We start from the raw sequence: 22,856 nt of genomic DNA, 5'->3' as shown, positions 1-22,856 counted from the left end.
ATCAGCCTTCCCCATAGTATCATTATTGTTGCTGCTAATGCTAATAGTAGACCTGTTGACTTCAACTGTTACAATTACGATTACCTCAGCCTTTATCATTACTCTGCTTCTCTCGCTAATTTATTTATTTATTTATTTAGCTAATCTTCACCCTAGTCTACCACTATTATTGGCATTGTAACCATAAGTATGTATTACCTGTTGTTGTTGTTGATGTAACTAGGACATATGTTGTTGTTGTAACAAGACACTAACTAACACTGTGTTGGAGGAACACACCTACAGACTGTTAAAAAGTGCATATTAAAGTATTTATTTACCTTAATAAGGCACTGTTCTTGCTTTAGCAAAAAAGCATAATTAACTGTTAAAAAGCTGATTGCTAATTACTGAATAATAACATATTTAATAATCTTGATTAAGCAACTGTAAAGCTTAGTAAAGGCTTAACAATGGCATAATAGGTAATTAAGACTCAATTAATACATTTGTAATGCTATTATAAACATTTATAAGAAACTTAAAAGGCTTTTATTAACGCTTCTAAGCTGTCTATAAATTGTTTACAAGTCTCTTATAAGTGCTTATAAATATCTATAAGCACTTATAATCTAACAATAAACAGGATTTTGACACTATTAACACTTATATAGTCTTATTAACACACAATGTTAATAAGCATCTTATACAGACTTATAATGGTTTTATTACCTATTAACTAACCTTATTATACCCAGTATCTCTTCAAAGCGGGCTGTTTTTATCACTAGGTAATATTTGGAACTATAAATATAATGTCAAATGAGAATGTATGTCTGATAGGGATATATTTATTACTATGATTAATGTATATACACAACGCAAATATGACCAAGGAGATATCTGGCTGACTGCCTTTATTAAAAATGGCTGATATTTGCTTAAACTATTCTTAAATTGTGAGTTGTGACTAGTTAAAAGCTGTTCTAACCCCAACCTTGAATAGTTCAGAAACGTTGTGTATTCATTCCGTTGTGAAACCTATCTTTCTAATTCTGTGGGATGGACGACTTTGATAGACCACTAGGAGTAATCCCTTTTCAGCATGTCCACCCTGGCCAATGAGCAGGGACACCACCCAGCCACATGGGCCAGGCCTCCCCAAAATAACCTGCAACTCCTGCACTCACAAATGTTACTACTTGTTCTGGTGACAGATTACCCTAGCTACCCGGCTCCATATTTTCCCGTAAACTCCAAGGTTAACTCGACAAAACTGTGCTGGGCAGCTGCCTGCGACCAACATTTCCTCAGCTGGCAGTAACCACAGGATCGGAATCTCCCTCTTCAAGCACAGGTGCACTTTGATTTAGGGTTTGATTTACCAGTCATTTAGAGAGACATGCTAGGTTTATTTTAAAGGTAATACACAACACTTCCTAATTTAATTGTTATTCACTGTGTCCCGGACTACCTGTTGGCATTAGCTTGCTATGGTGCGAATAGCGACAGAAAATATCTGACATTAAGCAACAGACAGGCTATGGTCTATTTCTTTTTTAATGTTTAATTTCTTTTTCATAACCTGTCTAAATCTCTGGTAGCCTACTGTGTTTAATTTGGGGCACGTTAATCTGTGTGGGCTCTTCTTTGTAGGCCTATCTCTCGGATAGTTGTTTATTAAATTAATGGTTGTTATAGCTGATAAAATGCTTACAAAAACAAGGGCACACGGCATAAGGGGGGCTGCTTTTTTGTTGATTTCTTCATGTAAACTGACCCCTACCTATTATTAGATATGACTTGGTGGGCTCGGAGCCTGTTTGAAAAGGATTAATGTACACAACAGCTGCAGCTTCAGGTCTGTTGGAAGGGCATTGCTGCGTCTCGAAATTGCGCTGATCTGAGTGTCAGTAGCATATGTGTATCCTATCTAATGTCTTGATCAAAAGTTATGCAAAGACTTAACATATATACGTAGCCTACATGCAGTGTGTTTGTCTGAGATGGACTATGTGGATCCAGTCAGATCTAGTCTCAGTGCATGAACTGGATACCCTGTGGGGGGTAAGGGAAGGTTCGTCTGAAATAAAAAGCTATTTTTACCACATACCTCCCGCATTTAAATACAGTCTGTATTCATGTTCCGTCTTTGTCGAGATGTCTTGGGTTCTATTAATGTGGTAGCATTAGCTGTATCTAATGGTCCATATGTAGGCTACTGTATAAATTAGATTAACATGTAAGGGATCAAATCAAGATCTTTGTTAGATCTCTGATCTCTGTTAGATTAATTATTTTTACTGTAAGTCGTGTACCAACATTTTTATTAAAGCAACCAGTAGCAATCAATCTGTCAGATCTGTAAAGAAAACAGTAAGAAACAGACCTCTTGCTTGTTTACTTAACATTTGAACAACAATCTTAAATCTTATATTTTTTGTCTATTTTTGAACACAAAAAAGATTTGAGAGTTTAATGTAACTAAATACTTTGTGGTTATTTCAACAGCATGCAAGAGCCACCATCACTGTCTCAGCTCTTAAGAGAGAGCTATCTGGCAGAGGCAAGAGCCCAGCAGCGCCACAGTGAGATGAATCGATCAGATGCTTCATCCTCACACCTTCAGATCTATGGGTCACTTAAAGGCAAGGCTGAGGACTCTGTGGGTCACAATGATCCCCAATTCCCAGACCTCTCAGCCTTCCTCAGCCAAGAGGAGCTCGATAAAAGCGTGAACCTGGCCTGTCAGGCTATTGGTCATGGGCTTCATGACAGTAGGGTAGAGAACAAAGCATCTGGGACACCATTAACCTCCTCAAATATCTCCCAATTCTTGGATTCTTCCTGTGAACCCCCATCTGTTCCATTGGCTAACCCCTCTCCTGCTCCTGTTGCTGCTCCTGCCACTGTGCCCTTCACCCAGCCAGCTTCTGAATGTAAAGAACTGCCATTAACACACAAAAAATTCACATCAGACAGAAAGGTGCTCAAAGCATCTACACGGCAGGAAAACATAATCAGGAACAGCAGAGACTCCAGTGAAGGGTTCAACGACTTTAACAGGCCAGTGAGGAACGCCCCATATGTGGAGACCCAATCCAAGAAGGAGTTCCTCAACAAGGCTGCAGACTTCATAGAGGAGCTCTCGTCTCTCTTCAAGGCAAACAGCTCCAAACGGGTACGACCAAGAGCGTACAAAACCCACAGGAGTAAGAATCAGAGCAGAAGCCAAAATGATGAGACAGTTTTCCCCCTCATCCACGACAACAGGGAGCGCACTGTCATGCCCATGGAGGTAGAGAAAGAGAGACCCAGCCCTCTTGTAAGCCATCAACCAACGGTCCAGCTGGACTCTGAAATTGTGCATGGGGAATTTCAAGACTGCAGGATTATTGAAAAGTACGAGTATGACACTTTCTCCCAGGAGGTGGAGGCTGACAACTTTGCCTTGACAGATAATCCATATCCAGCAGAGCCATTGTGTGAGCCTCCTCATTTCATTCAGAAACTGAAAAGCAGAGAGGTTCAAGAAGGCAGCAAGGTCCAATTAGACTGCATTGTAATAGGACTACCTGTGCCTGAAGTCCGGTAAGGCAAACAAGTTTTTTTCTTAACATTGTGGGACTATTTCCTTATTCAAACCATGGGTCTAAGGTAGAGGGTGTCATAAGCTGTGAAGATTGTAAATCCCTTTTAGGCATCTTCTTGGATCTTGGGCAATCAGATTATTAACTTGAGTCGACCTGAATTAGTTTTTTGTTTGGCTTCAGGATACAGTAGGACTGTCTGCTACCAAGATTTTGGAATAAGCCCAAGATAGCCATCTGCTTTTATATAAGAAGAAATTGCAGTATTAGTTTTTGAAAATGATGTTTGCCTACCAGAGTCACTGATGAATTTACTGAGCTAGTAAGTTTGTAAGGTTGTGCTGTCAGACTATAGGGGGAATATATTTTTTAGTCCTGAACATTGTTGAGACACATAAATACACAACATATACTTGGGACAGGGAAATTCCAACTGCATTTTTAGACTTGACTGGCACTGCAAGCTGTAACGTCTGATTATGAAAGTTACCGTTACTATGGAAGTTTTGACATAAGCCTGAAGAGTAAGGTAAGTTGATTGGTACAGTTGTTGCTTAGTGGATGTCTTTATATGGTTTGTTTTTTGTGTCTTTAAAAACTTTTCAGTGATGCTTCAGTATTTTCAAGTAAAAATGTTTCCCCTTCACTCTTCAGCTAATGTGTGTGCAACTAGACTTAAAGGAGTCAAAATCACTTTGTACGGTTCATATATCCCATCAGTTTGCAGTACTGTACTTTCTCTGGTATGTCAGGGTATAGCATTGTGTGTATGTGACTGGATCAGCCAGTCAGTGCTCCCATGAATCTCCTCTCTGGTCCACAGGAAAAACAATAATAACAGGTGAAGCAAGCTGGGTGTCACATACCAGCCAATTCCTCTACTACACATGCTTTCAATTTAGACCCCTTCTCATTAGTACTGGCATAGCTTGCTTAAGGCAGAACACTGACAGCCCATTCCAGCCACTTTGCATGTTTTATGTCCACTTATCTGTTATCAATCTTCAGTGTAGATTCTCAAATCTACATTGGTTAGGGTTAGGGTTATACCATATTGCCATATTTTAGATAAACCTGAGGAATAGTGTTTTTTTTGGAAGGGGCCCTGTGTAGGTTCATGTCTTATTTATGATTGTATGATGACATGTTGCCAGAGTAAATTATCACCTCATTCCTGTTTTTTATTGGCTGGCCTTTTATATAGCATAAAGGCCTCATTTGCTCACAATAATTGATGTAGAAGCTGCTGCACATGTTGCTGGTCAGGACAGGGGATGTTATAAGTTCACTATTATAGTTTTACCCTGAGTAATAAGTCATTTTGCCAAATGTACTAGAAATAGCTGAATAGGACTTATGCCAGGTGAGTAATATTTGCAAGGTTGGCAAGTTTTCTTGCTATTTATTAAGTACTTTAATTTGAATTTTGCCCTTTCTATAAAAATTTGACATTATACAGATAAAGATTACATTTCTGAAAATTGGCTTTAGTCTGCCGTCTAAATGCCTATGAATCTATTCTTTTTTGCTCCTCATCCTTATAAAGTCAACAGTATATTGAGAAAGCCTGTAATCTGGCATGGCACGCTGGTGCTGCTTCTTGTTATACAGGGAAAGGGATTGGGCTTGCTTATCAAAACGTTTTCCTCTTGGCCTACGTAACTCTACTAAATGGCACCAAGCCAAAAGCCAACAGTAAGGAAAGACATCACATTGTACTAGCCTAATTGAAAAAGTGTCAGGATGTTAAAAGAAGCAAGGATATAGGAGTCTTCAAATATCCTGCTGAAATAATAATAAGTCACATCACAGTAATATAACTAAAGTAAATAGCAGTGGATAATTGACAGAAAACAACTCAAGATAAGTTACAGAGAGGTGACAAATAAAATGAAAAGAACCTGAAAATGAGCGGACCAAAACAGCAAATGCAGGACATATATTGCCACTTAAAGGTTTGAATGACTATTAAAACCATATGAATAAGATTAACAGTTACCAAATCTTAGAACCCAGTAGAACCAAATTGAATGAGGGAATGTGTTGGAATGTTGTCCATCACTTTGTTAGAATTTGACAGGTTTTATTACTGTTCTATAGGAGTAAAGCTGTGGTTGCCTTACAACACATAAAAAACATAAGGCTGTTTTTCCTTTGATTTATCACCAATTAAAAGAAAAAAAATAGGGTGAAAACGTCACTTTAGGTGCACAGACCAAATTGTTACTAAATGTCCAGATTTAACCAGACACTCAATACATTACTTTTGTTTTTTGGCCTGTAAGTGAAGCAATTACTAGCCACTATTTCACCAGCATTTTGCTGGTGCTTATTTTGTGCCTGCCTATGGTCAGGGTGAAAATGCAAAACATTGTAAATGAAAATGCAATTTAAAAGTTACAATAAAGCTCAGTGTGATTCTATAGTCATAGGATACTCTTAGTTCTTGCATTTCTAAAATGAAAGGAAAGAGGCTGAAATAGAAACTCAGTTACAGAAATGATGGGGTGGCTTTGGCTCAGTGGTAGAGGCGGTTGTCTCAATCGGAAGGTCGGGGGTTCGATCCAAGTGTCCTTGGGTAAGACACTGAACCCCAAATTGCTCCAAGTGGCATAGCCATCGGGTATGAATGGGCAAATATCTGATAGGAGATTGGTACTTAGGCCTTTGCCATCAGTGTGTAAATGGGTGAATGTGACATGTAGTGTAAAAGTAGCTTTGAGTGGTCAGAAGACTAGAAAAGCGCTATATAAGTACAGTCCATTTACCATTTACCATTTACAGATGTACGATGCTTCCAATATCTTTTTGATGCATTAAAAGACACTCTACAGTCTTTGAAACTGAAAAAAGTGACTACCTTCAACCATGCACATGTGCAAACGTGTGACATGAATGTGAATACATAGACGGACAAAGCAGGATATCATTAAAAAAAAAAACATTACTCCACAAAGGTGACTTTCTAAAAAACATTTGCATTTTCAACCTTATGCTTTTCATAATAACATTTTTATTGAAAGTATTATTTCATAGAATAATAGCACTGGAAAAACTTATGGTGCTATGTTGTACTGAGCAGTTTTCTGTACGTGTCTAACTACAGGTGGTTTTGTGAGGGCAAGGAGCTGGAGAACAGCCCTGACATTCAGATCACTACCAAGGGTAATCTGCACTCCATGATCATCGCCGAAGCATTTGAGGAAGATACTGGACGCTATGCTTGCTTCGCGTCTAATTTCTATGGCACTGATTCAACTTCAGCTGAGATCTATGTGGAAGGTATTTCTTATGGCTCCATTAACAAAAAAGCTAATTTTTACTTTCAGAGTTCGAGGATAAAAAACATGCATCATTCCAAATTGATAGAAAAAAACACCCCAAACAGTACATATATAAAAATGAATAAATGAATAAATATCTATAGAAAACATTCAACTACAACTAAACATAGCGCTTTGAAGAATGTGAGTGGAATGTGAGATGCCACTCAGTCTCTTAAATTACATGGGGACAGCCAATGTTTTCACAATCTCTGCATCCATCAGCTATTGTCCGGTGATACAGCCTCTGAGAGTGACAGCAAACTTTCTGGCATTTCGTTGAAGCCGGCGGTTAGTGATAAGGACTTACAGCCGAGACTTTTCCGTGCGTTTACAGTACACAAATAACAACATCACGATGCAGATTTGTAAAGTAAAAATAAAATGCAAGCTTTGTCAGGTCTAACCTCAGGAGAAGAAAACAATTTTTAAAAAGCTTGTTCATTGAATGGAGGTTGAATCGATGACCTCTAATGCAAGTTTAGATTTTTGATCTAGAATGGATTTTTTAGCTGAACTTGCATGCAGATGTCTGTTTATAGAGAATGATAAAAAAGCTAAATCATTGTCAGATAACCGCTTATGGGAGTTGGGATGACCTTACGGCTGATCGCATTCTGCCTGCTGTGACATTATTGTAAATATTTTAACAGTCCGTATGGAGAGCACGTCCGTCTTAAATAAATGAATAGGTCAATTTAATTCTAAAATATTTTTACAATCTCACAGTTTGTTTCATAAGAACACTGGTGTGCAGACAAGAAAGAAAAACTAATTATTCTACTGTAAGTCATTAGCCTTGTCTTCAAAATTGTGTTTATATGTTAATGTTTTTATGTAAGAAATTACTTACAGTGCACACAGAATATAAAAACAAGTCCATTATCTTTAAAAAATCAGATTCATATCAGTTCTTATAAAAAATTTTATTAACCCCAAAAGCTGTGATTATTGATATTATTGTAAATATTTTAACAGTCCGTATAGAGAGCATGGACTGTTTTTCCTGCATACACCAAAGCCTGCAGATACATGATTGGTCAAACTACTCGGACAACAAACGTACTACAGTCGGAACCATAGTTCCCGTACCAAAATCTGGTCACGCACCTACATATTGTAAATAGAGCTGCAGAACAAGGGTAGGCTACCATAACACACAGAGGGAGTGTGATTTCCTTCTCTGCTCAGGATGCTCTTACTCCAATATCTTTACATAGCAAATAGATGTTTTCAGCTATTTTTATGTTCAAAATCTAATATAGTACATTTTAAGTTAAAAAGAGTGTGTGTGCTTGTTGTTTAAACCCACAGGTGCCTCATCGTCAGATTCTGAGGGGGAACGGAACTTTGGACATGTAGACCAGTGAGTTTTAAGCCTATTGTATAATTTATGTGGACCTTTAATCACCTTATTGAAACTCTTAAGACCATTACTTTTTTTCTTCATGTGATTTTCCAAAGGATGCAGAGGAAATGTTTACCTCCATCATCAAGCCCAACTCTCTCTGCAGAAAAAGAAGACTTTCCATCAGCCCATCCAGCATCAGCCTCTGAGAAACCATCTGAGCAGCTCTCCTCTTCACCAATTAACCAAATAATCCCAGAACCTCCTCTTCCAGACCAGACAACAGCCACCATACTTCTAGTCCCAGAGCTCTCTAAAACAACTGCGGCATCCAAAGCACACTTTTCTCAGGAGACAGCAGTGTTACCTGTGCATGTGTTTCCTATTTTGTCACCAGGTGATACAGAACTTTCAGAAGAACAGGAGGTTTCAACATCTGTCTCAGTCATATCCCCACCGCCGCCATTGCATTTGAACTCAGTGGTTCCGTCTGTGCTGCCTATCTTGTCAGCTCAAACACAAACACCCCAACCTGAGGTAGAAAAGCTGCTTCACTGTAATTGTCCACGATGATTATTTTGTTTGTTTTCATCAACACGTCCCCTGTGGGTCTTTTTATCTTTAGAGTCAAGCCTCCAACCACAACTATATACAAGGGTTAAACGGGCAAAATATCATGGCTGCCCCTGTATTTACAAAGGTAGAGTCACTTTTGAAAGGATGTTTAATGCTACTATCTATTATGTATTGATTGATGTGACAAAAAGCATGTTTTTCCCAAACAGAGCCTGCAGGAACTCCTTGCGTCAGAGGGCCAGCTGGTGGTGCTAGAGTGCCGTGTGAAAGGGGTGCCATCACCTCAAGTGGACTGGTACAGAGAAGGAAAAATCTTAGAGGACTCTCCTGATTTTCGGATCCTAAGGAAAAGTAAGCTCTGCTGCTGCCCCACCGTCCATGCAACCATAAGAGACTTAAGTAGGTCTTAAATAAATTGATAGGTCTATTTAAGTCTAAAATATTTTTGTAATCTAACTGTTAATTGTTTCATAAGAACCTTGGTGTACAAACAAGAAAGAAAAAATATAATGATTCTACTGTGCACCAAGTCTTGTCTTCAAAATTGTCTTTATGTTAAATTGTTTTATGGAAGAAATTACTTACAATGCCCATAGAATATAAAAACAAAGTCCATTATCTATACAAAATCATATTCATATCAGTTCTTATCCAAATTTTTATTAACCCCAAAATCTGTGATTATTGATATTATTGTAAATATTTTAATGTTAAGGGGTGTTTCAGCAAATAAGACTAATAATGCTAATTGTTCTTAAACTACAGCTTCAGCAGAGAAGTGTATTGCACTTTCATAATGATTTTGGTGTTATTTCTGTTTCAGAGCCCAGATCTCAAGTGGAATCAGGTACATATTTCATTTCATCCTTAGTCGAAAACACAAGTGTTGACTAGACCAAAGCAGCTGCCTGTCTGTACATGATGCTTTGTTGTGCACATATTACTTTGCTTAGCTAAGGCCTATGCAGTTCTTCTGTGTATAAGCCAGTGCTGCTTTTAACTAACTCAGGACCATATAAGGTAGTCTCTCATCCTGTGTCACACTACCATTGCAGATCACTTCAATCTGCCTTAGCTGCAGATAGACTCTCAGCCTCAGTGGCTCAAGCTAATCTCAGTGGTGGGCATTTGAAAAGAAAAGTCATGTATCTGTCCTACGTGCATTAAGGCTCCCTCGAGTTGAGAAATGAATATGATGCAGTCATGGTAAACCAACTTCAATACTTGAGTATCTCCTTTTTCACACCATTACTTCTAGAGGAAATATGCACTCTGGTCATTGCTGAAGTCTTTCCTGAAGATTCGGGAATTTTCACTTGTACAGCAAGCAACAAGTATGGAACCATGTCAAGCACTGCTCCACTAAAAGTCAAAGGTAACGTTTTCACACACACACACACACACACACACACACACACACACAAATCAACAGCTATCATTGTCTTTATAAAAGTGCATTGAAATGAATGAATGACATCCATCCCTCTGATTCTCATCAGCTAATGCCAGCAACAGCAACCATGTAAGGCCTACCAGCAGTTTAACAGTGAAGCCTAGTCAAATCCAAGAATCTTTCACTTCGGGTCCCACTGCAAACCTTCACCCAGATGTTAACATGATAAACAGCAAGTTCCACTCAAGAAACATTTTACTAGACCCCTTCAATTCTAACACTTTATGTCTGGAGCCCTTAAACACCAGCACCCTCTCTGTGGACCCCGACAGTTCCAGCATGTTGCTTCAAGACCCTCTCCGCACCAGTCTAGAAGCCGCTAGCCTGAGCGGCAGCTCTTGCCTCAACTCACCCAGCACCAGCACCAAGAATTTAGATCCTTTCTTGTTTCACCAGGGCCCTCGCGGATGCAGTGAAGCATGTCCAGGGTCAGAGAACATTGGACAGGTGCTCACATACCAAAAACCCTCCACTTCTCCATGTGCAGTTGGGACTTCAGCTGAGCAGGAAGTTTCCAGACTTTCAGTGACATCTCCTGACACAAGCCTCAAAATTAGGGGAACCACAAACCATCAAAACGGCAACAACATTGTGGTGCCACTCCCCGATCCCCCTCCTAATTCTTGCCTAAAGACTGGCGCCCCAACGAACCACAAAGGCTCCCGCTCCAGCTCAAGAGTTGGTCTGCGTGTGCACTTCAAACTGCCTGAGGAGGAACAAAGTGATTTATCCAATCAGTCTGATGAAGACACCTCTCAGATGTCAGTCAGCAAAGAACCACCACCGGTGCTGGCTAAACCAAAACTGTAAGTAGAGCAAATAAAAAACAAGTACAAGTATATGAGTCTCAGAAATGTCACAACTGTACTGAAACTCTAGGACTAAATAAAGTCTGTCAGAATGGGCTGCAATAGTGTGATGCAAGGAAAATTTGTAGATTACTTTCAAAATCATGTCCTTAGTTTGTGCTGCCTCAAAGTAAACTAGATGGGCTGAGAGGTGGGAGGGTCCTACTGAGCAGGCTCAACTAGCTGCTGTAATCAGTTGCAATTCAAACAGACTTCAGATGTGGACCTTTTATCTTTCTAAAACAGAGGATGGCATTTTCTATCTGTAAGTGTACTTCTTTGCACTTTGTTTATCCACAATTTCTTCTAATACTAATGCTGTAAATGAAATCATGTATGTTGATTACCTGTTTGTCTGTTTTATAAATTGCAGCATATGCTTAAAACACAGAGCTAAATATAACAAATTATCCTGTACTGTTGAGTCTGAATGACATTTGAAGTAATTATATGATGAATTAAAGGAAAAGTGTTGAATGAGAGCTCAGAGTGCCTGCAGCATGAACAGTGTTTTGTTTGTAGGCTACTTGTTAGTAGCCCATAAAAGGGCAAAGTATTTTTCATGCTGACTTTGGCTCATTCCTGCTGGGGTTTACTGAGTAGACTTTATGACAGCAGTGAACTAAGCTGCTCTCATTTTCACCATGTAAAGTATATTTTATTTCATTTTCCTTCCTATTTTTTCATGATGAACAGGGACCCAGCCCAACTTCAGCATCTGCACAACCAAGTCCTCATGGAGCAGCAGCAGGTGACTGAACATCACATCCAAGCTCATATTCAAACCCAACCCCCATCCCACATCCAGCCTGTGGTCCAAAGCTACGATGAAGGTCTGCTGTGGTCACCAAGAATGCAACATGAACCCCATCTGCCACCTTTCCAGCCCAACCTGAACACCACTACGCCGCCACAGCAGAAGCCCAACTCTGCACCTCCACTGACCATTGCTCTCTCTGCTCCATTTCTGAGTTCTGACCCTACACTAAAAAACACCATTTCTCCATCTTCTCCTTTTAGCTCCCCAACCTCAGTTCTGCAGCCAAAGTCACAAATTACCTCCCCTTTACCTGCCCCACAGCTTAAAGCAGCTCCTCCTCTCAGTATAGCTTCTGTAACCCAGGTGAACACCATCCATGCCTCCCATCTCAACCTCTCCCCTGCAGCTCTTGCAATTACTTCAACACCCCCATGTTTCTCTCCTCCTGCACCAAAACTTAGTACAGTCTCTACAGATTCAACATCATATTTACAGCATATCACATCTCCCACTCCTCTACTGAGAAGCACACATGCCTCCCTCATTAACCTAACTAACACCTCTCACACATTCAACTACGCAAGGCCTAAAGAGTTTATAGCTGCTCAGACCTTCTCTCCAGTCAGGATTCCTTCCCCAGATGAATCACCATTGTCTCTGCTCCAGGAGCTGGCTACTGAGCTTAACTCCTCTTCAACCAGCTCCCCTACTATCCCGCCAATCTCCCCATCACCAGGGACCTTCCCAACGAGGGTGCTCAAGTCTCCCACCAGCCCTCCATCTCTCATGTCTTCACCCCCGCCGGTGCCAGTAACTTTTCTGAACAGCATGTTTAATGTACCAGCCCAGTTGCCTCCCAAGGCCTCCTCTCCTGCCTCTAGCAGCTCCACCCCCAGCCCCATTCAAAACCCTGTGGCGTTCCTGAGCTCCGTCTTGCCGTCCCTTACCCCAAGTCAGCCCACCAACTCTATGGGCTTGCCCAGGGGAGCTCCTTTAGGGTATGCCCTATCTGATGGATCAAAATGCTCACGAGATTGTTTAACTGTGGAATTATCTAATACAGTTTTCCTCTCTGTCTTTTCAGGCTTCAAAAAAAGGTACCCAAAATGCGCCTCTCGTCAACTGAAGACATTTGTGAAAGCAAAGAAATTCTTCTCCACCACATAGAGAAAAAGCTTCAAAGCTTTCAAAACTTCAGAGATGATACTCCACATTTTGCACATCAACAGGTATTGAGGCTACTTTCAGACTGCAGGCAAAATTGTCCAAAAAAGTGTTTTTTAATAACAGTGTGAAAGCACAATTCACACTAAATTTCAACTTTTTGATTCTTATCTGAGCCACTATACTAACACTAACATGTTCCTACATCAGATACATGCAATGTGACATTAGTCATACAGGTTTTTATGTGACTTTCAGATTCTAGATGGACAATTGTTACAATTCTGTAGACAGATGTATATGTAGATAATAACCCTTGATATCCTAATATTTTGAATAAATCTGTTTCTGTAAAGCTATTCACGTCATGACTGATCACAAATTGTCTGGCTTCTACTGCACCTTAACTTATAGATGAAACAGTAAATGCTGACTTCAGTGGCCTATGTTAACTTCCATATGACAATTTGCTTCGTGTGACGTTTTTTGTGTTGTTGTTTTGCGCATATGGGTCAGTTCAGTATCATGACCAGTACCCCCTGGAATCTGAAATTCGTCAAACAGAAAATTGAATCAGAGAAATAAATCGAATAAAATACCAAAGCTTGCAGTGTAAACATAGCCTAGGTAGTCTCCAGCGCCACATATCTGATTTATTTCTCCTTTTTTGACTGCTTGAACTGGAGGTATGTAATAGAATACAATAACTCAAAACAACTACCTGCATAAACAATTATTTTCCCAATATTTAAGCCAAAAAGCTGGGTCAGTTCTACCAACAAACCAATTCCTGGAGTGTATTTTTTTTTTTTAAACTTTAAAAGACATTTACCTTATATTTATCAATGACAGTGCCGCATAAAATGTAAAATCATGAAGAAACTTAAAATCACCTTGAAACTCAACCTGAAATTCTGCAGAAAATCTGCCATCATTCCTTCCCCAGTTATGCATGGTTATTTATCATTGCTTGTCCATGTACTGTGACAACATGTGCATGCGTGTAACGGTAGCTTGTGTGTTTTACCATTAGTATGTGTTTGTATGTACAATATGTGGCTCTGAGGAAGTGTTTATCATCCATCCTATCCTCTCATAGAACCTGAGTAATGAGGGGAAAACAGGGAGCAGACCCCTCGGACCAAACATTCCTGCTACTGTCATTAACTTTGATGAGGTACAAGGACTTGTCTGTCCCATCACTGCTTTGCTCAAGGCTCTATGAGTTATTAACATGTTTCAGACTGAGATTACTTATAAACTTTGGATACATGTTTTGAGGTTAAAATTCATGAAGCTAATTACATTTTTAAACTCTACTGTTGTGTAGAGCATTATTCTCCGGTTTTCACTTTAATTATTATACATTTTTCTCACTGAAGCTTGCAGCATCTTCCTCCTGTTTGCATTTCAGAGTTTCCCAGAAGGCCAACTTGAGATAGTCCGTCTTTGCAACACTTTTCTGGAAAAATACAAAACAAATTCAACCCAAAAATGTTCTAATTTTCACACTCTTCTATAATTCCTAATAATTTTATCTTTTTGCCAGCCCATGAATTAAAACTATAGAGAGCTTCTAATCAATCAGTGTTTAAATTTCTACAAAATATGTTCTGCAGCTCCCCTTGACGGTTCATCTTCATCTTTTCTCTGGTTTACCTTCAACTTTATTTTGTTTGGTTGATGAACACAGGAGAGATACAGTCAGACTGAGGCCACTGCATGATCTTCATCATTTAGTCATGTAAAGTCACAATCTGTGTCTTTTGTTTTGAGATTTGAATTAGCTCTACAAGAGCATTTGTTGCATATCTCATCATGTTAAGCTTTCAAGTACAATATATTGTATGTACATTTTTGTAGTCAGAAGTTTTCAGGGAAATGTGGTGTAGGCACAAAAACATGCGACAAAATTTACATTGGGCATTATTATTCTTATGTGTTGTTTTTTTCTTCCAGGAGTACAGAGTCTCCAGTTTTGAGCAGCGACTAATGAGCGAGATTGAGTTCCGCTTGGAGCGAACACCGGTGGAAGAGTCCGATGATGAAGTAGAGCATGATGATGTCCCTACAGGGAAATGCATCGCACCTATATTTGATAAGAAACTAAAGAACTTTAGAGCCATGGAAGGGGTGCCTGTCACTTTCTCATGTAAAGTAGTGGGAATCCCTGTTCCAAAGGTGAGAGGTCAACAACTGTACTTACCAAATGACAGCAGAAGCTTACATCTTCATCCCTCACGTTTACCCTTCACTTCTGCGTTTCTTATCAGGTTTACTGGTTCAAGGATGGCATACAGATCTTGAGGAAGAACATCCATTACAAGAAGATTAGAGAAGGGGATGGGAACTGTGCTTTACATATACAGTCCACAACCAATGATGATGATGGCAACTACACTATCATGGCAGCTAATCCACAGGTAGTACTTCACTCTCAGCTTTCTGTTCATGCTTTCAAAACCCTCACTCCAGCTGCAAAATTTGACTTGCTTTTCATATTAAATGACCATCAGGGACGAATCAGCTGCTCAGGTCATTTGATAGTCCAAACCGGACCTACCAGAAACCGAATGACACCTATTCACTCTCAGAGGTGAGTTGGTCATCGTTACTTCACACAGCACACTTCAGCAGCACGTGGCAGCTACCTGTTGCTGAACTGTTGCGGCTACCGTCACGTTGTTCGTACAGGCTCAATTTATCCATGGTGCTGACGAGGAGCTGCTGCTGCTGCTGCCAGCCCCATCTCTTCACATTGGAATTTGCCTTTGATAATAGCCATCAAGCTTACACTTAAATCTGAAATGATTGAGGCAGTTCTGAGTTGGAATTTTTTTCAGTTCTGACATATTGTACAAATATATATACAGACATTGAAACTATATTGAAAGGTGTGTTATTGCTGGTATTATGTCAATATGACTATCCACAGATCATTTTCAAATTCTATTTTTGTAGTGAACCGTAAAATAGGCGAGCCTCCTATTCTCTAGATTTTTGACTCTACAGCAGGGAATGAGGTGTGCCTAAGCAGTGCTGCTCACGTGAGCAGTGTGGCTGCTCTAACCAATCAACATGCATGCATATAAAGTTCAAGAAGTTCCACAACTGACATGCACTGCTCAGGCAGTCTGTGTGAACAAGAAGTGTGCTGTGTGATTACCAGATGCCTTCTGCATCATAGGGAAACAGACAATTATGATATCCCTCCTTGATAATAATGATATTATGGGATCAAGTTCATCTACCAATACTACAACATTCGCAATAACATAAACCATCCACATGTATTAATGTAAGTGCAGTTTGTGCCCCTTAACATGCTCTGCTCACCTCACATATTTAAGGGTGCGAGTCCGCATACAGGAAGTTGAAGGTGAGCCAACACAGGCGCGCTTTTTTCAACCTCACTTCCTCCAGGCCCCCGGTGACATGCTGGCTCATGAGGGAAGACTGTGTAGACTAGACTGTAAGGTCAGTATTCAGTAGACCCTGGCATTGATACAATTCGTAAAATATGAAGTTTTTGCCTCACCTAGCTTTCAAACCTTCTTGTCTTCTAGGTCAGTGGCCTACCCAACCCAGAGCTGATGTGGTTGGTCAATGGGAGACCAATCTATCCAGACCTTTACCACAAGATGTTGGTGCAGGAAAATGGCATCCATTCTCTGGTCATTGATCCTCTTACGCAGAACGACACAGGGACATACACCTGCATTGCAAGCAACAAAGCAGGACAAAGCTCCTTTAGTCTAGAACTGAAAGTAGTGGGTAAGGTCGAGATACAATCAATGACTTTGCTCTTGATGATAAAAAGTAATGAATTGCTTTTGATGACCTATGCCTTGTGTGAGCCATTAATGTAATTTCCCCTTAAGAGAAAGAGATGAAGCACCCTCCCCATTTTGTGGAGAAGCTGCAGAACATGGGTATTCCAGATGGAACTCCAGTAAGGTTTGAGTGTCGGGTGGTGGGTATGCCCCCTCCAGTTATCTTCTGGAAGAAAGACAATGACACCATTTCTAAAACCAAGGACAGAATCAGGTAAGTAGGAGTTCAAAGCCTCTCCTAGAAGTGTTTAGGTCTATATTCCACACCTTAGTTTAAAAAACTCTGTTCGAATTGGATTGAATTCTCCATTATCTACTATTTCAGCATGACCGAGGATGCAACAGGATATGTGTGTCTCCTTATCCAGCCAACAACAAAAGACGATGCTGGCTGGTACACAGTGTCAGCAAAAAACGAGGCTGGAATTGTGTCCTGCACCTGCAGGCTTGATATCTATGGTAAGTATGCTGTATAGCAGTGGAACTATCAGCTTTATTATGAAGTTTGCTTCATTTTTTACCCTAGTGGTAACACAAGCTACCTGCTGCACCTTCAGCACAGTGGCATCAGAGCATTGCTGCACCCATTAAGAAGTCTCCACGCACAGGCAGTCGCTATGCAACTTTGAAGGGCCAGGGGCTTAACATCAAGTCAGCTCTCCCAACGTCAGAGACTAGCCCTATCCTCTTCTCCAGCTCTCCTCCTGAGGCCACTCTGGAGAGTGAGGAGCTTTGAGCTCCAGATTTGTGACTTTCAAAGGACTTCTAGCACGTTTTGTGACCTCCCTTTGGTCTGCTTAGCTTCAGCTCCCTACTTTTTTAACCTTTTTGTTTTTTTTGATAATCTAAGTAGATTGTCATGTTATTTGTGTGTGCATGTAAATTGATTCACCAGGATAGTTAGAATTATTGTGTTAGAGCTATTGGCACTAAAAGTAGGTTTGCCACCATTCCTATTTACTCAAGTAATATGACGAGTGTTTCACATACAGAAAAAGACATTAAAAAAGTCTTTAGAGTTAAATAGTGTATTTTGACAGGTTTTGCTAAAAGTTAAGTTTTTAATAGACATTTAATTTAATGGCTTTAGCAATGTGAGATTCTGTCTACATTTAACCAAATAATTTATAGACATTAGTCACATTTGGCACAACGTTTTTTATGTGCATGCATGGCAAATGCCTATCATGTTCCAATAATACCTAACAAACACACTGTGTCTGCTCATTGTCATAATAATAATAATATGCTGTTAGGATTGTCTCATTCATGGTAAAAGCTGAAACACAAACAGTTAGAATTTTGTTTTGTTTTCAGTGCTAGTTTGCAGCTGATACAGTTTTTAGCCCATGCTTGATATGAAAAGTATTCATATATTAAAGTTTCCTCCCTTTTTTCAAAATTCTATGTAGAACATATTAAAGGTTGTTTGGTAGTTTAATCTGCTACTTATCATATTAATGTGGGTCAAAATCAAAATCAAATTTTTGCTATCATAATTGAGAGCTTGTTTCAACTATACTCCAATCAGAGCCCTATTAGCTTATTCTGAAGCTACATTCAAGACAAACAGGAAAGCTCAGAAGCCAATTAAGCATTGCTAATCAGTCCAATTGGGGGGGAAGAGAGTTCAAACAGGCATAAAATTACGTTCATCTAACGTGACCTTATTTTAGTCTATGCCTCATTTGACCAGCTGCCAGGCCTACTTGTTTACTGGGTGGTGTATGTGTTATAGTAAAAAAAATCAGTTGGCTTTGAATAGTATTTTTTTGTTTAGTTTTCTTTTTGTAAGTAATCCAAGTGCCATGATATTTTAAATGAAGTTTAAAAATTTCAAGCGTACTTAACTTTATTATAGTACAACACAATAATAGCATGAATGTTTAAAGAAACCATTACTCCTTGCTTGTTTCAACAACAGCAATTAAAGTCCACACATTAGAGACCAACAGTATTAACAAAGTTATGTGTTTTTGTATGCATGATGTATTACATGAAGTATAAGCTTATTCACACTGCTCATTTAAAGTAATCCTGTAATAATAATAAGAAGATTGATCAAGGCAGACAACACATGCAAAGGGGATCTTTTCACTTTCTCCTGTAGTAAAACATACGCTTTGTGCTTTAATCTCCATTTCTCAATTAGAGGAGCTGGATTTACGAGGTGACATGTTTCTCTCAAAGCAGAAGAGTCACTTTTCAGTTGTAACATATGGCTTTTTACAGAGAAAATGACTCCGCCATTGGTGCTCCAACAAGCCAATCATGTGAAAGGGTGTAAAAAATGGGTTGATGACATTGACGGGCTGGGCCAAGTCTGAGACAAGGCCATCAGACAAGAGAAGTAGCAGCTGGCATACTACATCAGTCTGTAATCAATGAACCAACTGGTAGATGGGATTATATGCCTAATTGCACAGCTAACCAGTCCACCCCAAAATGACCAGACAGCATCAGCTTGTGTCCATGACCCAATACCAGAGAGGCATTATTGTAGGCCTCTGACTGTGATTAATCATTCATAACCTGCCTCTACAACCAAGCAAGTTTGTCAATACACAGTTTGGTGAGCAACATGACATCAGTAAATGAAGAAGTAGTGGAAGAAATATTTGATACCTTTATTTTAGTCAAGTAACAATACCATGGTGAAAAAGGACTCCATTACAAGTAAAAGTCTTGCACTTACCTTTTACTTAGGTTATAGTCCACTAAAGCATGACATACAATGTAATAACGTATCAGAAATAAGTTATGCAAACTAGCTTTTATTGTATATAGAGTATATACTGTATACTGCAATAATATTGATGCATTATTGTTTAAACAGTATTTTCATATTGTAGCTGGTCAAGCTTGAACTAATTTAAACTAAGTTAAATGTTTTGGGGTATTTTATTTAATTTTTCCAGCTTATTATTTTGTATGTAAAATTCTTGTAAAACAGAACTGTATCTGCGCAGTATCTACACCTACACATCTACACCTGACAGTTATTGTATTGGAGTAAAACAAATATTCAGAGTACTTACTACTTGTGGTTCAGGGGTTTACAAGAAATCTATCAAATTATATGCATTGTTTTCTTATATGAACACCATTTTAATATGAAACAAAGTGCAACCAGTTAACAGTGTTTTTGATTGAGATCCATCCTCTGGAATTACAATATTCAATGTTGGCAGTTGAAAGGACAGACAGACAAATGATTCTGTCAGCCTCATTTCCTTGGACCACTACACAGATCAATTATTTATTTCTCATGTGGTCCAAGGTACATAAGGAACTATAATGCATCCCACATACTGTGCTTCAGACCATCACACAGATATTAACAGCCTATCAGACTAACGTTACAATTTTTCAGAAATATGTCATATTTCACTGGTTGTGCAGTAATCTGTATGCCATCTTGGCCCTCACTGTTAGAGAGCTATAATCCCCTGATGTGCTGCTAAAATCCCTGAAGTTACAGGCCAAACTTTCACTTCTGTTACCTCAGGCTAATCTCAGATTATGGTAATAATGACATATAGACCAGTAACATGAGAAGTGAAAGAGACCCCTTTGTGGCTTTTTTTTTTTTTTACCTAGTGGATTGATAGCCAAGCTGAAACATTAGATTTCTATTATATATAAATAAATAAGATATTAGGCTGTGATACATTTAGATTTATTATATTTATCATATTCTATTATAATATATATATTTATTATATATTATCATACAACAGATTAATATAGTCAGTAGTTAACTAGCATGTACAAACAAAAAATGAACATTTTAGAAGGAGCAAACATTTCAATTTGTGAAATATTAATTCATAAAGAAAAAACTATTACTGAACCATTATATAAATGGAAAATACTGTATGTTTGCATAAGCAATATGTTGAATTTTGAATCCTTTCTTTGACACAGTATTATGAACTTATTAGATACAATAAAACTGGTGCATTTATGCCGTTTTGGTAACATTTGTGATTGAGTATCTATTATTTGCTAACAACTAAAAAATGTACGAAAAATTTATTCCATTATTTTTCCATATTCTGTCATAGAAAATACTTAGTTTAGTCCTTAGCAGGTTTTTATTGATTTTACAGAATTTGTGGAAATGTTAATTTTACATTAAATGGAAAATATCCACAATCGTAGCCATTTAAAAGTTTTTTTTGCAATCAGCTGCGGTAAGTTTTGCTACCAGATGGTAGCCTTTTTGTGTTTGTGACACATGGCATACGAGTGAAGCCACAACCACATAGCCCAGCCCAAGATAATTGGAATTTCATTAAGGTCTTGTGTGTGTGTGTGTGTGTGTGTGTGTGTGTGTGTGTGTGCGTGCGTGCGTGCGTGCGTGCGTGCGTGCGTGCGTGTTGAGAAAGGGTGTGGGTGTTTGTAAGTCTGCCTGGGTGTGTTCTTGTCTTAGTTATATTGAGGAAATGTGTGCGTGTTGTTGTGGTTGGTGGGTGGGGGGTGGGGGGTGGGATGGGGCATTGTGGCTGGGGGACTCCACCTGCTGCCACCTGTTCAACTGCCTTATCTTATAAAAGCTGCTCCCTCACTGTCTCCAGAATAACAGACACCTTGGACTCCTCAAGCTTTTAACAATCAGGACTTAAAAATATTTCAGCACTAAGGACAAACAGTATGGATATCAGCCCTCTGTAAAATCAAGACCTCTCAGGAACACCACAGCTGAAACTGGATACTTCTCTGATAAATCTGTAGACTGCACAGTAGCTGATTCTTTCTGTTCTGAGGACCTATACAAGTCTGATTCTTCAGCCAAAAGTCATGAAGTCTCGTCGAACAAGCTGTATTGATTCTGGATCTGAGTCCTCAGAACCAGACTCCAAGAGCCCAGAGCATTATGAGACTGCAACAAAGCGACGGATGGCTGCCAATGCCCGAGAGAGAAAGAGGATGCAAGGTTTGAACACAGCCTTTGATTGCTTACGCAAAGTGGTCCCCCAATGGGGCCAGGACAAAAAACTGTCCAAGTATGAAACCCTGCAGATGGCCCTCAGCTACATCATGGCCCTTAACCGGATCCTGACAGATGCAAGGAGGCACAATGCTCCTTACAGGCAGTGGCTGGACATGCAGTTTGACTATGTGCAGCCTGAAAACTATCCTTGCCTCATGAGGCACGACTCTCCGGCTGGACAGGAATGCATCCACTCTTCAATTTTATATCAATTTAAGTGCCATCAGGTCCACACATAAACAACTGGCATTTGATAGATTGTGTTGTTGGATTAGAGTGATTACAGTAAATACTGTATTGCTTTATTTTCTTTTTGTTTTCATGTAATTTTTGAATGACATGCATTTTTGTAGGAAATGTTGAGCATTGTTTTGTTAAATGTATAGCAATGTAAGAAATGTAGTCTTTATAAAGACCACTAGAATGTACTGAAGATACAGGCAATTGGTGTATTTTTCAGTTATTTGATATGGCCCTAAAAAGATGTGCAATGTTAAATTCCTTTTGAGAAAATCTTCTCCTTGTTGCATGGTTAAATCCAAAATTAAACAATTTAGTCGAACTGTAAGTACACATTTGTAGATTTGAAATACCTTTATTGTGTTTATTGTTACAGTTTTGCATCAAAAATAAAAACAATTTTGTATTACATAGGCCTTTCTGTCTCTCTTTACCGCTTCTATATTGGGTGAATTTATCAGCTATGATGATAAAATATATGATTATTTTTGCAATGAAAAATTAAACTATAAAATGTGCTTCAAACTTAATAGGTCACAGCATTACATACAATGTAAGCTGTGTTATGACATTTTTAACCATAAAAAGCTTATTGCCAATTAAGAAAAGTTTCCAATAGCTTTCTCGAAATCATTAATTTGCAACCCCGACAGACTGAAAACTTATAACATATATGTATAACATTTACACAATAGTAAATTGAACTTTTTCATTTTTTAATTATGTTATAAGAAAAATTGTATTAG

The 22,856-nt window shown here is 39.0% G+C and overlaps 2 protein-coding genes across 4 annotated transcripts; both read left to right on the top strand.

Annotated features, from left to right (window-relative positions):
* The first annotated feature begins 1,260 nt into the window (after positions 1–1,260).
* mypn (myopalladin) lies at positions 1,261–20,864 on the top strand. 3 transcript variants are annotated; one of them, XM_069658790.1, is made up of 21 exons: positions 1,261–1,336; positions 2,491–3,570; positions 6,676–6,851; positions 8,207–8,258; positions 8,357–8,777; positions 8,866–8,940; positions 9,026–9,167; positions 9,640–9,663; positions 10,075–10,191; positions 10,316–11,075; positions 11,814–12,875; positions 12,962–13,106; positions 14,141–14,218; positions 15,001–15,222; positions 15,315–15,464; positions 15,558–15,637; positions 16,392–16,518; positions 16,608–16,815; positions 16,923–17,088; positions 17,200–17,333; positions 17,432–20,864. In XM_069658790.1, exons 2-21 carry the CDS (start codon positions 2,492–2,494, stop codon positions 17,608–17,610), a joined length of 5,397 nt encoding a protein of 1,798 aa, XP_069514891.1. In that variant the 5' UTR covers positions 1,261–1,336; position 2,491; the 3' UTR covers positions 17,611–20,864. The 3 variants fall into 3 exon arrangements, with proteins under 3 accessions (XP_069514891.1, XP_069514889.1, XP_069514890.1); XM_069658788.1 differs by lacking the exons at positions 1,261–1,336; positions 2,491–3,570; positions 6,676–6,851; ... (4 more) ...; positions 9,640–9,663; positions 14,141–14,218 and having other exon boundaries at positions 10,112–10,191; XM_069658789.1 differs by lacking the exons at positions 1,261–1,336; positions 2,491–3,570; positions 6,676–6,851; ... (5 more) ...; positions 10,075–10,191; positions 10,316–11,075 and adding an exon at positions 11,336–11,382.
* Positions 20,865–21,414: 550 nt separating this feature from the next.
* Positions 21,415–22,112, top strand: atoh7 (atonal bHLH transcription factor 7). Its single transcript, XM_069659269.1, has one exon. The coding sequence runs from the start codon at positions 21,678–21,680 to the stop codon at positions 22,107–22,109; it is 432 nt and encodes a 143-aa protein (XP_069515370.1). The 5' UTR covers positions 21,415–21,677; the 3' UTR covers positions 22,110–22,112.
* The last annotated feature ends 744 nt before the right edge of the window (positions 22,113–22,856 follow it).

This window comes from Semicossyphus pulcher, unplaced genomic scaffold (genome assembly GCF_022749685.1).
Source record: "Semicossyphus pulcher isolate SPU_LCO1_2020_fin unplaced genomic scaffold, fSemPul1.0.p SCAF_12, whole genome shotgun sequence".
In the NCBI taxonomy this organism is placed as follows: domain Eukaryota; kingdom Metazoa; phylum Chordata; class Actinopteri; order Labriformes; family Labridae; genus Semicossyphus; species Semicossyphus pulcher.
Note: the sequence above shows the minus strand (reverse complement) of the source record. Positions and strands in the feature narration are given on the sequence as shown.

Coding starts and splice junctions, on each gene's coding strand:
- mypn (XM_069658790.1), top strand. CDS start 2,492: ATGCAAGAGCCACCATCACTGTCTCAGCTCTTAAGAGAGAGCTATCTG. Junction 8,259..8,356: donor AACTTTGGACATGTAGACCA/GTGAGTTTTAAG, acceptor GATTTTCCAAAG/GATGCAGAGGAAATGTTTAC. Junction 9,168..9,639: donor TTTTCGGATCCTAAGGAAAA/GTAAGCTCTGCT, acceptor TTTCTGTTTCAG/AGCCCAGATCTCAAGTGGAA.
- atoh7 (XM_069659269.1), top strand. CDS start 21,678: ATGAAGTCTCGTCGAACAAGCTGTATTGATTCTGGATCTGAGTCCTCA.